The 17,146-nt window shown below is 47.7% G+C and overlaps 1 protein-coding gene and 1 non-coding gene across 21 annotated transcripts in view; both read left to right on the forward strand.

Annotated features, from left to right (window-relative positions):
- The first annotated feature begins 3,406 nt into the window (after positions 1-3,406).
- MIR190B (microRNA mir-190b) lies at positions 3,407-3,484 on the forward strand. Its single transcript, NR_035696.1, has one exon. It is a non-coding gene; the product is annotated as a microRNA mir-190b (primary transcript).
- The window catches only part of TPM3 (tropomyosin 3), a 37,199-nt gene continuing 23,529 nt past the window's right edge, over positions 3,477-17,146 (forward strand). For 9 of the 20 annotated variants that reach the window (XR_010158106.1, XM_001147718.6, XM_001147800.6 and 6 more), the window contains exon 1: positions 13,735-14,110. Coding sequence is in view for 19 of the 20 variants with exons in the window: in XM_001147718.6 (XP_001147718.1) it covers positions 13,979-14,110 (132 nt within the window). In the remaining variant the exon portion in view is untranslated. Of the gene's footprint in view, positions 5,250-5,839; positions 5,966-13,705; positions 14,111-17,146 lie in introns of those variants that run through there. The other 11 variants (XM_063813271.1, XM_063813269.1, XM_063813268.1 and 8 more) reach the window with 5 other exon arrangements.

A 17,146-nucleotide genomic window follows, 5' to 3' on the forward strand; every position in this document is an offset into this window, starting at 1 on the left:
ATGATGTGGAATTCACAGCCTAGTTGAAGAGGCAGGCACTGAACAAGTAATGACAAGTATGGTGTAAGTTTTATAGGAGACAAAACATGTGACCTGGATCTGACCCAGAAACCTGAGACTGAGTCGCTCATTCCTTCTGTCTGCCTGTGTCCTCCCCGGCCCTCTATTTTCTGAAGCTTCATCTCACCTTCGCTTTTTTTTTTTTTTTTTTTTTTTTGAGACGGAGTCTCGCTCTGTCACCCAGGCTGGAGTGCAGTGGTGCAATCTCGGCTCACTGCAACCTCCCCCTCCCGGGTTCAAGCGATTCTCCTGTCTCAGCCTCCTGGGTAGCTAGGACTATAGGTGCCCACCACCACGCTCGGCTAATTTTTGTATTTTTAGTAGAGATGGGGTTTCAGCATATTGGCCAAGCTGTTCTTGAATTTCTGACATTGTGATCCGCTCACCTCAGTCTCCCAGAGTGCTGGGATTACAGGGATGAGCCACCGCACCCAGCCTTTCTTTTTTTTTTTTTTTTTTGAGACAGTCTCGCTCCATTGCCCAGGCTGGAGTGCACTGGTACAATCATGGCTCACTGCAGCTTCGACCTCCTGGGCTCAAGCCATACCCCCTCCTCAGCCTCCTGAGTAGCTGGGACCACAGGCACATGCCACCATATCTGGCTTTTTTTTTTTTTTTTTTTTTGTAGTAGAGATGGGGGTCTCACTGTGTTGCTCAGGCTGGTCTCGAACCCTTGGGCTTAAGCAGTCCTCTGCCTTGGCCTCCCAAAGTGCTAGGATTATAGGCATGAGCCAAATAGCCAGCTGCTCCTTCACTTTTTTTTTTTTTTTTTAGATGGAATCTCTCTTGTCACTCGGGCTGGAGTGCAGTGGCGCGATCTTGACTCACTGCGACCTCTGCCTCCCGGGTTCAAGTGATTCTTCTGCCTCAGCCTCCCAAGTAGCTGGAACTACAGGCGCCTGCCACCACACCTGGCTAATTTTTTTGTATTTTTAGTAGAGACAGGGTTTCACTATGTTGGCCAGGCTGGTCTCAAACTCCTGACCTCATGATCTGCCTGCCTCGGCCTCCCAAAGTGCTGGGATTACAGGCGTGAGCCACCGCACCCGGCCTGCACCTTCACTTTTTAAATCTTCCCCCATATTTGTCTCCCAGGCCACTTATTGCTTCTTTTACACAGGCAGTATATTTTGGCGTTAGGAGAACAGGCTTTAACACTGGACAGATCTGGGTTTCAGTGCTGGCTCTGTCACTGACTGTGTGGCCTTGTGCAAATTATTTTAATTTTCTGGGTTACAGTTCCTTATGCTGTATGTAAAAAGGGAGATAATGCCTAATTCATTGGGTTGCTGTGGGGATTAAATAAAGCACTTAGCAGCAAGTAGCACAAAATGTCCAATAAATGGTAACCCATAATGATGTTTTCTTGCTCCTATGATAGTTTTTTTCCTTCATTCCTTTCCATTACCTGGGCTCCCCTTACCTCCAACCAGACTCCCTCACCAACTCCTTCTATTTTGCTATTCTTCTTTCCTCTGTTCATCTGAAGCCACAGAATGCCCCATCCCCTCTGCCTTGATCCCTGACCTTGGCCTCTTCCCCCAGGGCTTGTCAGTGCCAGGCTGGCTCCAGTATTGGCAGGTTGGCCCCCTACAGAGTCCATCTCTTCTGATCCTCTCTATCTATTCTGTCTGCTCTCATAACATCACCCCATCATACCCATTCAGCCCCTCTTCCCTCTGTGGCGAATGCTATAACAAGCTCCTCTGGCTCAGAGGGGCTCAGTCCTGTTTGAAATGGCTGCATAGTAGATATTTCCAGGAGAGCTAAATGGCTTTTATCAAAGGCCATCTGATGTTTCTGCCTAGGTATGCCATACAAACTCTCCTTCCAAGACAGCTGCTTCTCTCCTGCATCCATATTCCCAGTCTGCCTCTCTGTTCCTCTAGTGCCCCAAACATTAAAGTCCTTTCATTCCTGCTAGTCTCTTTCCCAGCCTCTCTTCCTCCAGCTTCTGATTCTTGAATGTGGGTAAGCTTCTCAGAGAAGGGAACTAGAACTTGAGGGGTTAAGGGTAAGAAGGGAGAGCAAGAAAGTACAAATTACATACACATCCCCTTTAGGAGCCAAAAAGGAACAAAGACATAAGACAACATCACAGATGCCTACCTTGGGGCCTGTATATGCCGATTTGTTAGTCTTCCCCTGAAAGGCAAGAGCCACACAACAGGAATTGACTGGGGCTTGGGACAAGCTATCGATCTAGATCAAGGACACTGTGGAGTTGGTATATGCTGGGGTTTGGGGTGGGTGTCTGGAATGGGAACAAGGACACATGGAACAGGCCTAGGGGCTGAAGCAGAGTGTCCTCCTCCCACCCCCACACTTCCACTCAAGCCCCCCAGCCCCCAATGCAGCTATAACTTGGGTTCTTTTCTGCCACAGTGGAGAGAAGCATCTGCCTGCCACATGACATTCAACAGACCTGATTCTCTCCAAAAGAGAAATCCCCCATGTGGGAATCCGGCTGGATCCCTGTGAGGGAAGACCCTTGGAGAACGCAGCCTGGAGTTCTGGTAAAAAGCCCTAGAAGAGGAGAGGACTCCTGTGGACTGCAGGCTGCTTCCTGGCAGAAGTTTCCTCTCTTACCCTCAATCTAAAGCCTTAGTTTCAATTCTGCCAGGCAAGGTGGGGAACTATAAGTCTTCTCTTCTGGAGCCCACGATGGAGCCTGCCAGGGAGACAAGTTATTCTTCTGTTCTGGACATCCAAGGGTGACTTTAAGGAGGATGCCTGGAGGACATGGGGAGAAGGTGAGAAGGGTTAAGCTGGCAGAAAGGGGAAGCCAAGCATCTGCAGCACTTAAGAGCAGGACGGTGCCAGGATGGTGCCTCCTGAACGGACCTCAGTAGTCTTGTGGGGGTGATCTGGGAAGGTTAGGAGTTCTGTTGGAAAGGTAAAGCAGGATGTACAAGTCCTCTGCCCCCACCCCGGAAAGCCTCAGGGCAGCTGGAATGGCATTGAAGAGAGCAGGTGGCAATTTTGATGAGGAGCTGCTGACACGGCTGATCCTCTGGGCGCTGGGGCCGTGACATCAGGGTGAGAAGCTCTGTGTGGGAGCTCTAGGGAACGATAGTTGCCCGGATGTGGAGCCCTGCCAGGTATTCTTCCTGGTTTAGGCCAACGTGATCCAGCAAAGGCCAGGAGCTTGTAGAGGAGGAGCTGAGGCAGGGATGACACGTAGGGCAATAAGCAAGAGCTGGCTGTCTTGGGAGGTGAAGAGCAGGAGCCAGTACCCTTCCTCAAGGAGATGGCTCTCCACCTAGATATGATTGGTGCCTGGTGTCTGCTCTATTCTTTCTTTGCAACTGGAAGGAAGGCAGATGACCCCCAAAGCTCTCCTGCCTGCTTCTGTGTGATATGTTTGATATTGGGTTGTTTAATTAGGAACCAACTAAATGTCAAACATATTCTTACAGCAGCAGGTGATTCAGCACCACCCTCTTTCATACTTCAATCTCTGGGGCTCCTGTCTCTTTTACTGAACCTCTTCTCTCCAGGACCCCCCCAAAAGTCCAGTAGCTGCAACCTATGTGGATTTCAATCTTAACCTAAGAGGGCTGGTGTGGGAATGGGAGAGAGTTGGAATTTGAGGATAGAATCTTTCTATTTCTTGTCCCCTTATACTAGAAGGGACATTTCTTTGTCTTTTCTTGTCCTCGTATTTTTCTCCCCCTTATTCACTTGCCCACCCCACCCCCCATTTTCCACTCCTTCCTCTCCCTGTTCCCTAACCCCTTTCCCTGGCTAATCTCCAGAGAAAGGAGACTTGGTTTCTCCTCTCTCTGTCGAGAGTCAGCTGATGGTCTATCTGCCTATCTACCTCTAGTGACTGGACGCTCTCAATAGTGGACTCCAGCTCTGCTCTACCCACTGGCCTGGTGGGTGTCTCAGTTCCCCCATTGCTGGGGCTCAGCATTAACTCTCAGTATCCTTGACATAAATGACTAACTAGAGCCATTTATATTTGCCCAATATATCTGGTCACCTTGAACAGTGCCCACCTCTCCCTTGGCATATTTTCAGGTGTATGGTGCCAGTGGACTGGTATCCTTGCCACCTGTTAGTAACAAGGCTCCCAATGGAAGAATAAACATGGTCTGGAACTAAACTGGAAAGAATAGAGCTGATAATGATGATTACGATGATGTGGTGAGTGGCAGCGTTGGGGAGAATTAAGAAGGGAGAAGATAAAGGGAAGAAGAGGAGAGAGCCACATAGACCAAAGTCTGTGTGGGTACAACAGTTCTATTTTAAGGTTACTGTGGGAAAACAAAGGGTATGATCCTGTCTGGATTGTTCTGACCCTCCCCTGTTTCTCTCCCCACCCCACTTGAAGCTCTGGGATAGCCTTCAAGGATAGGGTTGGAGATTCCAACCCTACCTCTTACTCTACTCTTGTGGCTCTTGGTGGGGAGGAAAAACGTCTCCCTGCCAATCGGAGACTCCCAGAATAGCACAGCAATTTGATCTGGGGATCTGGGAGAATTGTTAAGGATCATGAGTGACCTCCCCTCTTCCCTGTGCCCAAGCTCCTTGAATACCAGGAATCAAAAGCTAAAACTCAACTAATGGAGTTTGACCAGCATTCAACACAGTCTGGGGGAGAGTGAAACGGGAAGCTGAAAGGCAACCAGGACCCCCTGGATGCAAACTGCCAACCTAGAATTGCCAAAGTACACTTCTCTATTTCAATGTTCTTCCCTCCCCTCTTCCTCTTCTTTTAAAACATCCATAGAGCTGCCCAGAATGAGTGGAAAGTTTCAGGGTCAGGGAGAACCTCTTCCCTCCCCCACTTTCCATTGTCTAAAATCAGCCTCAGCTGTTGCTAGATATTTTTTTGCTGGTGATGTCAGTTCATCAAAGCGTCTCACCCTGTGTTCCCCCAGGAGAACAATGATGGGGTGGAGGGAGCTGGAAAGACCATATTAGGAACAAAAGGTGGAGCTATGAGCACAGATAAAGACTCAAGTCTGGGGACCTCCTGGTCACTCAGGCAGCAGCCCCTTCTTTCTTGCCCCAGTCTCCAGTTCTCCAGTGTTCACAGGTGAGCCTACCAACAGCCACTGCTCATGATGGAGGCCATCAAGAAAAAGATGCAGATGCTGAAGTTAGACAAGGAGAATGCTCTGGATCGGGCAGAGCAAGCTGAAGCTGAGCAGAAGCAGGCAGAAGAAAGAAGTAAACAGGTAGGCACTGGCATTGATCTCTCTCATCTGCTAGTGAACAAGACTGTGAAATGGAAGGGAGTTTTCATGGGAAAGACAGTGACTACTGGTGTCACCTCCTTTTTGGGGGTGGGATGGACTCCCCAGCCTCACTGGAGGAGCAGAGGATATCTAACATATCTGTCTCAGACTGCCTTTGTGACCTTGGGAAAGTCAGTGAGCCACAGTATGTCTGCTGAATTTAAGTAGAAATGGACCATGTTTTGGAAGAACCCTTGACTTCTAGAGGAAAAGGTAAGAGTTCTAGAGGGAAAGAGCATCTCTTTTCACTCAAATAGCATCACGGGCATCTACACTTTAGATATTTATCATCCAAGGGTCTTGGATGAAAACCCAGGATGGCTTGGTCATCTTAGGATCAGAGATTACAGGGTCACAGGCCAAGCTACGGCATAACTCCTGAGGCAGTGGGCTGGAAGTGGCTGGGGAGAAAGTGTGTCTCACTAGGGATGGTAACATGGAGGTTACACTCAGGGCTCCAAGAGCCCAGGGTCCAACCCTGCATTGTTGTGTTTGTGTGTTTTTGTGTGTGACTCTCTGGGCTCCTATAGCTGGAGGATGAGCTGGCAGCCATGCAGAAGAAGCTGAAAGGGACAGAGGATGAGCTGGACAAGTATTCTGAAGCTTTGAAGGATGCCCAGGAGAAGCTGGAACTGGCAGAGAAGAAGGCTGCTGATGTGAGTATTAGAGAGATGGAGGATGGGTTTAATCTACACATATAGATCTTTATGTTAATGTATGATGAAATTCCAAACACACTTGTGGGTTCATGGAACACAGACATATATACTCACATACATTTTTGCATATAACCACATGCTGGTATATTCTCATAATGGCATGTATTTTCTTTCTTAAAGACATCTCCAACATGTTAAAAGTTTTTTTTTTAATACATGTAAAGGTCTCATTTATCTCCTATCACCAACCCAGGAATTTAATTATCTTTCCCAGGACCTGGACAAAGAGAGGGGACTCTAAGTTCAGAATGCTGTCACTTATCCTACCTCCTCCCCCATGCCACATTCTTAGCTTTTATGTCCAAGTCTTGGCATGTGGATATGTGTATTAATAGGGAACCTCTCATCTCTCAACTGTCCAACAAAACCAGCTCGGATTTCACAATGGGAAATGGAGGTCACACTGACCCTGGCCATATATGGGTTTATTTATCTTGGCCAATGCAGGCATTTGCCTTTATGCCATGGAGATGCCATATGAAGCATTGCTCCTAGGGCAGCAGAGAGATCCCTACAGTGACAGACTATAATAGAAACTAAGAAAGAATCTTAGGGGGTAAAGGTATCACCACCAGACTTCACTCTATGACCGTGAGTAATTACTCAGCTTGTCTAGGGCTGAATTTTCCCATTCTAAAATAAAATAAATTCTCTTTTCCATCTCATATTATCCCATCATCATCACCTACTTTCCTTCATCTTTAACCTTGAAGTTTGCTGCAAAGATAAATGAGAAAGTAGACTGAAAAGTTTTTTAGAAGAAAAGTACCATAGGAATCTTACCACCAACAACAGAAATGTCCCAGTATTGGTGGAAACAAGTTTCTCAGTGAACTGAGTTAATAGGAAAAAAGGAGCATGTAATATTTAAAATCATATTTGGGCTGGGTGCGGTGGCTCACGCCTGTAATCCCAGCACTTTGGAAGGCCGAGGCGGGTGGATCACCTGAGGTCAAGAGTTTGAGACCAGCCTGGCCAACATGGTGAAACCCTGTCTCTAGTAAAAATACAAAAATTAGCCAGGTGTGGTGGCGGGTGCCTGTAATCCCAGCTACTCAGGAGGCTGAGGCAGGAGAATCGCTTGAACCCAGGAGGCGGAGGCTGCACGGAGCCGAGATCGTACCACTGCACTCTAGCCTGGGCAACAGAGAGAGACTCTGTCTCAAAAAATAAATCAATAAAATAAAATCACATTTGGTTTTGGAAAATAGCTAGAAGGACAGACAGAGTGAACCATTCATAAATGCTTTCGGATCCTCATATTGGGTCTCTCTGCCATCAGGTTTCTTTCCTTTTCTTTTCCTTTTTTTTTTTTTTTTGAGACAGGGTTTCACTCTTGTTGCCCTGGCTGTAATGAAATGGTACTATCTCGGCTCACTGCCATCTCCACCTCCCAAGTTGAAGCGATTCTCCTATCTCAGCCTCCTGAGTAACTGGGATTACAGGCACGTGCCACCATGCCTGGCTGGCTAATTTTCATATTGTTACTAGAGACGGGGTTTCATCATATTGGTCAGGCTTGTCTTGAACTCCTGACCTCAGGTGATCCGCCTGCCTCGGCCTCCCAAAGTGCTGGGATTACAGGCGTGAGCCACCCCGCCCAGCCAGGTTTCTTTTTATTGTTGTTGTTGAGATGGAGTCTCACTCTGTTGCCCAGGCTGGAGTGCAGTGGCACAATCTAGGCTCACTGCAAGCTGTGCCTCCTGGATTCAAGCCATTCTCCTGCCTCAGCCTTCCGAGTAGCTGGGATTGCAGGTGTATGCCACCATACCCAACTAATTTTTGTATTTTTTTTTTAGTAAAGATGGGGTTTCGCCATGTTGGCCATGCTGGTCTCGAACTCCTAACCTCAAGTGATCCACCTGCCTCAGTGTCCCAAAGTACTGGGATTACAGGCGTGAGCCACTGCACCCAGCCTAAGCCACTGCGCCTGGGCTTTTTTTTTTTGAGACAGAGTCTTGTTCTATCACCAAGGCTGGAATGCAGTGGCAAGATCTCGACTCACTGCAAACTCCACCTCCCGGGTTCAAGTGATTCTCCTGCCTCAGTCTCCTGAGTAGCTGGGATTACAGGCAGCTGCCACCATGCCCGGGTAATTTTTAATATTTTTAGTAGAGACAGTGTTTCACCATGTTGGCCAGGCTGGTCTCCAACTCCTGACCTCAAGTGATCCACCCACCTTGGCCTCTCAAAATGCTGGGATTACAGATGTGAGCCACCATGCCTGGCCTCTGCCATTAGGTTTCTGATCTGTTTTGTTTTCCACCACTTTCAGTGGCCAAGGAAAGTGGTAAGAATTGAATATATTATGCCAGAGGTTAGAAACACAAACTAAATATACATCATTTAAACTCATTCTTCCAAAAGTTAAGGCCAGCACAGGCTTTTTTTTTTTTTTTTTTTTTTTTTTTTTTTGAGACGGAGTCTTGCTCTGTCACCCAGGCTGGAGTGCAGTGGTACGATCTTGGCTCACTGCAAGCTCCGCCTCTCGGGTTCACGCCATTCTCCTGCCTCAGCCTCCCGAGTAGCTGGGACTACAGGTGCCCGCCACCGCGCCCGGCTAATTTTTTGTATTTTTAGTAGAGATGGGGTTTCACCGTGTTAGCCAGGATGGTCTTGATCTCCTCACCTTGTGATCCGCCCGCCTCGGCCTCCCAAAGTGCTGGGATTACAGGTGTGAGCCACCGCGCCCGGCCAGGCCGCCACAAACTATTAATTCTCCCTTCTTGTGCCCAGTGTGGTGGCTCAGACCTGTAATTCCAGCACTTTGCTTTGAGAGGCCAGGGCAGGAGAATCGCCTGAGGCCAGGAGTTCAAGACCAGCCTGGGGAACATAGTGAGGCCCTATCTTTACAAAAAATTTAAAAATTAGCCAGGTGTGGTGGCACGTGCCTGTAGTCCCGCGTACTCGGGAGGCTGAGATGGGAGGATCGCTTGAAGCCAGGAGTTCACGCTTGCAGTGAGGTATGATAATGCTACTGCACTCCAGCCTAGGTGACAGAGCAAGACCCTGTCTCTATTTAAAATGATGAAAATTCTCCCTTCTCAGAAAACTCAAAAAAACAAAACAAAACAAACAAACAAACAACCCTACCAAATCTACAGGTTACCCCTGGGCTTTGGGCAAGTGGATGGCTGGCTGGAATTGTATAGCCTAGGTTCCTGGTATATTTGGATGGATCTCTCTGTTTCTAACATATGGGCATGAAGATAGAAGTTTTCACAAACTAGCACAATGTCAGGTTAATAACAGTTTTGTGAGAAATTGGGTAACATCAATCTGGGTCTGTTCTTAGGCTGAAACAGCTAGTATGTGGGCTTGAGGAGGTGTTTCCAGGAGCAAGAAAAAGAACAAGTCTAACCTGAGATCATGAGAAGGAGAATAACATAGAGGCTGTACGCAATACATCAAAAGCATTAGGAATATAAAAGGATTTCCTGGGGATGAATTCTGTCTATCTTAATCTGTTTTACACATGTACAGACATACACATACACACACATAGCACCCCTCACCTAGATGTGGTCTACTCAGTATATTCATTTGAAAGAAGTTTCTTCATATTTACATAGGAATCCACCAAAACCCATTTAAATATGTAAAGTGAGGGTTAAAAATACTCATTCAACCCCTCTCCCCTTTGTTAGCTTTCCCAAGTCAGAAAGTACCCTCAGAGACATGCATAAGAACAAGAAACAGGAGAGGGAAGGTTGTGGCCAGGAGCAAGCAAGAAGAAAGGTTTCTTTCCTCAAAGCTAGAGTCAGCAAACTACCACCTGTGGGTTAAATCTTGCAACAGCCTGGTTTTGTAAATAAAGTTTTATCGGAACACAGTCATGCTCATTCTTGTACATACTGTCTACTGGCTTTCTTATCTCTCTGGCCACAAGACCCTAAAAGTTGGATGACCCCTGCCTCAAAGGGTCAAAGAAGGACAGTGTTTATAGGAATTGGGAGAGGTGCTGAATAAGGAGCAACAAGGTTAAAAGCAGAAAGCAAAGGTAAGAGTCATGAGCAGCATAATATATGCATCTTTGGAGGGAGTATACTCTGTCCAATACAAAGGAAGTTAACAGCTCAGCTTCTGTCCTTGAGGTTAATAAATAAGTAAACAGAGCATATTATCTTGAAGTAGATATAAGCAGTAGAGAAGGAGGAGGGAGTCAATAACTACGTGTTTACACAAGCAGTTCTGGTTATCTGAGAAGCCTTTCTGAAAAGTGCAGGATTTACTAGGACTGCTTGAATAAAGAAAGGGCAAGGGTATGGCAAGGCGAGTCCAAACTTTTGTTTTTTTCCTCCCTAAATTTGTCTAACTTTGTTTTCTAAGTTGTGGTAAAATACGCATACATAAAACTTACCATTTTAACCATTTTTAAATGTCTAATTCAGTAGTAGCATATTTACATTGTTGTGCAACCACATCTAAGATCATTTTAATCCAAGATGAAATCAGATGCTGTTTAGGGAGAAACAAAGGGAAAGAGGAGTGCATTGTTAGGACATAGAGTCATAACACCATTTTTAGGGACAGGTGGCAGGAAGGATGGGGAGAGAAGGGACAACGATGGACATATACACCTGTTGATATATTGTATTGCTGGTTACTAGGAACACAATAGCACTGGGCCCCTTGCTGTCTATCCATTATGCTTCTAAAGGCTATCATGAGTCAGTCCATCTGTTTCCCTGCATTAAGAGGAGATTATCTGCTCAAATCTACCAGTCTCAGAAATGCAGTGGTGCTCTCAATACCCTCTTGGTTTGACTAGGATGAGGTCTTCTGCTGCTTTACCAGGGCACAGGGAGGTACAATAGTGCCCCCTGCTGAGCAGCACCCAGATGACAAAGTGTCACTTCTGCCACATCTTGATCAGACTTCTACAAAGCAAGTTAGAAAAATTCTTAGGCCATCAGGGTAGAGTCTATTAAGAGTCAGAACCCTGATCTTCCTTCCTAATTTCTGGGGGAAAAATCAGTGTGCAGATTACTCTATTGAGAAAATTATTATCTATCCAAGTTGTTTCTTCTGAATAGTCTCATTGCTCGGTATTTCCAAAAGGTGATAGGAAAACAGAGGCTCTGCAGGGAGCATTCTTAGAACTAGACATTGAGGGCAGCAACTGTCTTGCCTACTGTTCCTTTCAGGGATTAGGACTCTTCATTATAAGTCCTGTTCCACGTCCTAATTTTCTAGGAGAAAAGAGAGCTGTCCCAGAAGAAAAATTTATCACGATTACCTACTGGGAAGGTGGGAGGAATACAAAGAAATAAGAGGGAAGATAACGTTCTCAAGTCTCTTTACTATTGTGCTTCCAGAAATCCTGCATGGCAGTGCCTGTAGGGAAAGTTTCTTTTTTTGTTGTTTTTCTTTTTTTTTTTCAGATTGTGTCTCACTCTGTCACCCAGGCTGGAGTGCAGTGGCGCGATCTCGGCTCACTGCAACTTCTGCCTTCTGGGTTCAAGCAATTCTCCTGCCTCAGCCTCCTGAGTGGCTGGGATTACAGGCGCCTGCTACTGCACCTGGCTAGTTTTTTGTTTGTTTGTTTTTGCGGTTTTTAGTAGAGACAGGGTTTCACCATCTTGGCCAGGCTGGTCTTGAACTCCTGACCTCGTGATCCACCTGCCTCAGCCTCCCAAAGTGCTGGGATTACAGGCGTGAGCCACTGCGCCTGGTCTGTTTTGCCATTTTTTTTTTTTTTTTTTTTGATACAGAGTCTCACTCTGTCACCCGGGCTGGAGTAGAGTGGCACCATCTCAGCTCACTGCAACCTCTGCCTCCCGGATTTAAGCAATTCTCTTGCCTCAGCCTCCCTGAGTAGCTGGAACTACAGGTGTGCACCACCACACCCGGCTAATTTTTGCATTTTTAGTAGAGACGGGGTTTTGCCATGTTGGCCAGGCTGGTCTCAAACTCCTGACCTCAGGTGATCTGCCCGCCGTGGCCTCCCAAAGTGCTGGGATTACAGGCATGAGCCACCACATCTGGCCAAAGGGAAGTTTCTAACTCATAAACAGTTCCTTGGGGGTACTTGGAAGTACAGTGGCATTGAAATTGCTAAAAGTTGTAACAGAATGGAGGCTCAATTCTATAGTACAGTTTACAGGCACTCATGTCTGGCTGTTGCATGAAGGATCTAGTAACAGTCGTCTGTTTTTTATTTTTTTGAGACAGGCTCTCAATCTGTCACCCAGACTGGAGGCAGTGATACAATCTTGGCTCACTGCAACCTCTGCCTTCCCGGCTCAAGAAATCTTCCCACCTCAGCCTCCCAAGTAGCTGGGACTACAGACGTGCTGCCACCAAGCCTGGCTAATTTTTTAATTGTTTGTAGAGACGAGGTCTCACTATACTGCCCAGGCTGGTCTCAAACTCTGGGCTGAAGTGATCTTCTCGCGTTGGCCTCCCAAATGTTGGGATCACAGGCATGAGTCACCCCGCCCGGCTGACAGTGGTCTGTAATAGAGGATTTCTTCCTGATAAAATGGGGGCATATCTTTCTTATCTACAAAAGGAATTGTAAGTGATTATTAAATTATTTATTTATTTTTAGAGATGAGGTCTTGCTATATTGCCCAGGCTGGTTTTGAACTCCTGGGCTCAAGCCATCCTCCCACCTCAGCCTCCCAAAATCCTAGACTTACAGACATGAGCTACCACGCCCAGCTGATGATTAAATTGCCAAGTCCTGAATCATTCCAAGGTTTGGAGGGGCTGGAAGGTTGGTTAATTTGGTGCATGATGACTCTCAAAAGTAACAGGGACCTGTAATCCCAGCACTTTGGGAGGCCGAGGCCGGCAGATCACGAGGTCAGGAGATCGAGACCATCCTGGCTAACACGGTGAAACCCCGTCTCTACTAAAACTACAAAAAAAAAAATTAGCCGGGCGTGGTGGAGGGCGCTACTCGGGAGGCTGAGGCAGGAGAATCGCTTGAACCCGGGAGGCAGAGCTTACAGTGAGCCGAGTTCGCACCACTGCACTCCAACCTGGGCGACAGAGGAGACTCCATCCCAAAAAATAAAAAACAAAACAAAAATAAATAAAATAACAGGGAGCCTGACGGGGTGGCGTGCCCCTGTAGTCCCAGCTACACCGGAGGCTGAGGTAGGAGGCTCGCTTGAGCCCAGGAGTCCGAAGCTGTAGTGAGTTGTGATCTCGCCACTGCCGCACTCCAGCAACAGAGCGAGATCTTGTCTCTTAAAAAAAAAAAAAAAGGAGAAAAGTCTGTTCTAAATAGAACACTTAAGTTCATACCATGCCAAATAGAATGAGAATTTGTGCCATCTTGCCCATCCCTTCCACTCCGACAGTTCCATTCATTGACTTCCAGGAGACGAGAGAGAGAACCTACCTACCTGAGCCGACTTTGAAAGGAGACTGAGTGGGGCTCTTTTGAACCTGAGGCCCAGAAAGTCTTTTAGACTTTTCTTATAACTTGGTTTTGGAGTTTGTCGTGGGGTGAGTGGAAGCAGAGACTTGTAGGATGTTTATATTGTGGAGCAAATACAGTGAGGGGTGACGGGTATCGGCATTGGGGGAGTGAGGGGTCAACTGCGGGAGTGTAAGGTCAGCCGAATACCTGCAAAGGGGCCAACCATTGTGGGCAGCCAGCCTGGCGGGAGAGGCTAGGGCACGAAGCGCCGCCCAGTTACCATGGTAACACTCCCTCGTCCCAACCCCGTCCCAGTTTACTGGCCCAAGGTAAGGCCGGGAGCCGTACCCCAGGGCGACTGGGAGGATCCACTCCCTACCGCGGCTCTCCCTCCAGTGGACTGCCTTCCCGCCTGCCTGGCGGTGGGAGGGCGCGGCAGAGGGACGTCACATCCGGGCGGGTTGGTGAGTTCCGGTATTTCAGGGCGTAGCAGGCGGAAGTAAGGGTGAGAGGAGGCTGCAACGCCGAGCGGAGGAGGCAGGAACCGGAGCGCGAGCAGTAGCTGGGTGGGCACCATGGCTGGAATCACCACCATCGAGGCGGTGAAGCGCAAGATCCAGGTTCTGCAGCAGCAGGCAGATGATGCAGAGGAGCGAGCTGAGCGCCTCCAGCGAGAAGTTGAGGGAGAAAGGCGGGCCCGGGAACAGGTACGGAGATGGTGAGGCTCATGAGGGAGGGGCAGGCGCTGGAGTATCCGGCAAGCGGAATAAGGTCCCTTTTGCCGTGAAGCACGGTCCTCTGAAGGCCGGCGGGCTCGGAGATGAAGTTGGGATCTCGGAGGATGGGTGGGGCTCAGCACCAGTAGGACAGCAAGCGGACGAGAGGGAAACAGTGCTCGGGCGAGCAGGCTTGACCTTTGAAGAAATTGAGCCTTACGGGGTTTGGGGTGTGGCTTTCCTCCTCTTTTTTTCTCCACCTCATTCATTCAGTGCCTCCGATCCGGGCGCGGCCGTGGGAGGGGCTCAGCGGCTTCTCCCTCCCCCACTTCCCCATGGAGGGTGGGAGAACTTTGCTCTGGCTTGAGGTTTCCTGCCCAGGGCGTAAGAGTGGGTGGGTGCTTCTCTGTTCGGGGAGGGGCAGTACTGAACCTTCTGTGAAATGGTGAGGGTTGTGGGGTGGGAACCGTCGGAAAGACCCCGGCCTGCCTGCTGGCAGCTTTTCCGCTCCCTCCTCCTGCTCAGGAAATGAGGCAGCAGTTGGCTGAGAGGAAGCGCGGTGCCCTCCCTCCCTGGAGGAGCTCGAGGCCACAGGACCGCCTCTCATCCTCTGGCCAGGGGCCCTTTCCTCTTACGGGGTGCTCTTGCAGCTGCTACACCCACTCTCTGAATCTACGTGAAACGGCAGGGGAGGGGATAGTACTTCTCTCAACGTTAGTGCAAATGTAGGAGCCAACCAAACTTGCCTGGCCCTACCCACAATGACCTGGAAGGCAGGAACTTCTGTCCGATTCAGGCCTTTATTGCTGAAGTGTGATCAGTGCAAGCCGAACTGGTTAAGAACATTTCTTCCGAGCAGAGCTGATAAGCGAGTGTATGGCAGAGAATCAGATGGTGTGCCAGTCTCAAGGTTTCTGATTGACTTGGGCAATTTGGTGGAGACAATAATGAATTCCAGGTGACTCTAGTGGAATATTTGTTCAACTGAAAGTGGAAACATAAAATGTTGGTGGAGTGAACGGTGATTCTAGTGATTTCTTTCTTCCTTTCTTTTTTTTGAGACAGAGTCTCACTCTGTCGCTCAGGCTGGAGTGCAATGGCATGATCTCGGCTCATTGCAACCTCCGCCTCCCGGGTTCAAGTGATTCTCCTGCCTCAGCCTCCTGAGTAGCTGGGATTACAGGTGCCCGCCACCAAGTCTGGCTAATTTTTTGTATTTTTGGTAGAGACGGGGTTTCGCCATGTTGGCCAGGCTGGTCTCGAACTCCTGACCTCAGGTGATCCACCCACCTCTGCCTCCCAAAGTGCTGGGATTACAGGTGTGATCCACCGTGCCCAGCCTATTCTAGTGATTTCTTTAAACGTCTTTCTGTTTAAAAGTGGCTGATTAGTTTTAGTGTAAGCCATAAGATTTTCCAAGGTCTAGGGTGCAGTCTAATAGATGGAGCTGATACCAGTTGAGGCTTTGTTTTGGAGGATCTTGAGAGAGTAAAGTAACTGTTGCTAAAATTTAAGATCCAGTGAAAGTACTCATGTGGTTTATTTGTTCTTTCCCTTGGTAAGTTTTTGTTTTTGTTTTTCTTTTTGGCTGCTCCTCTGGGAAATAACTGAGAATGTTTTTGGGAGGGGGAGGGGTGGATTTCAGAAAAGGATGGTAATTGGGGGACAGCTGCCCTCCAGGTTAAATACTTAAAGATTGTTGGAATACTCACTTATTTTTATAAGTGGTCATGGAGATGCTGGGATGGGAGCTTGTTGTCTTCCTCAGACACCTTTTTCTAGGTAGATTTTTTTCCTCTGTTCAGTTTGCCAACAACTTCTTATTATCTGTGCAAGTGAGATGGACTGGCTGGGTGACTCTTTATGGCCAGTGGCACTTTCTCATCTCCTTTGTTCTGGAGACCAGATAGCTTTAAAGGGGAAGACAGAGGAACTGGCCATGTGTTGAGCTGCAGAATCTTAGGCTCAGTATTAAATATGGACATTCTAGGAGTAGTTCTAAGGTGGGTGATTCCTGCCTACCATCCCCCCTCTTTTTTTTTTTTAGATGGAGACTTGCTCTGTAGCCCAGCCTGGAATGCAGTTGCATGATCTCTGCTCACTGCAACCTCCACCTCCCAGGCTCAAGTGATTCTCCTGCCTTAGCCTCCTGAGTGGCTGGGATTACAGGCATCCACCACCACACTCGGCGATTTTATTTTATTTTATTTTTTTATTTTTTTATTTTTAGTAGAGATGGGGTTTCACCATGTTGGCCAGGCTGGTTTCAAACTCCTGACCTCAAGTGATCTGCCTGCCTCAGCCTCCCAAAGTGCTGAGATTACAGGCATGAGCCACTGCGCCCATCCTGGGGTGATGTTTCTTAAGCTACTTTCACTCAGAGCCTGCCAAATTTGCTTATTGATCTGAGGTCTAGTGAGGAAGTCCTCAGAATGGGGAAGTAGAGTTATAGTTAAATATTGATGAAATCATTTCTTCTACTCCCCAGCCTGAAGAAGCTTAATCTTTTGACTTTCTGCTCTGCTGAACTTTGAACCCCTACTGAGGAGGAGACACCTGTGGGAAGGGAGGGGGGTTGCTTGGGCTACCTGTTATCCTCTTAAGGCATTCTGGAATGTGGGTTTTGCAGACTCCTCCCTCCTCTGGAGCGGGAAACTGCACTCTCTGATGGTATCTCATGCTGTTAGTGGGATTGTCACTTAATTATTTTCCTGGTTACTTTGTGTGAACATCCAAGCCACCCTTGTTGGGAAGCTAGATGAGTCTAAAACTGAGACACTGGTGTTCTAGGATCCATCTTTCTTTTCTGCTCTCGGCCTGGAAATTGGTCTTTTATAATGTAGCACCTTGTCAAATTTACTTTCAGTTCTGCATTTCCTTTGTACTTCTGTCTAAATGGAAACAGATGGCAACATAATGTTTAAATGCAGTCTTTTTCCTTATCTCTTTTTTTTTGTGGTAGTGGTGATAAAAATACATGTAAAATTTACCATTTTAACCATTTATAAATGTACAGTTCACCTTATC

The sequence above is a fragment of the Pan troglodytes genome, chromosome 1 (genome assembly GCF_028858775.2).
Source record: "Pan troglodytes isolate AG18354 chromosome 1, NHGRI_mPanTro3-v2.0_pri, whole genome shotgun sequence".
Classification (NCBI taxonomy): domain Eukaryota; kingdom Metazoa; phylum Chordata; class Mammalia; order Primates; family Hominidae; genus Pan; species Pan troglodytes.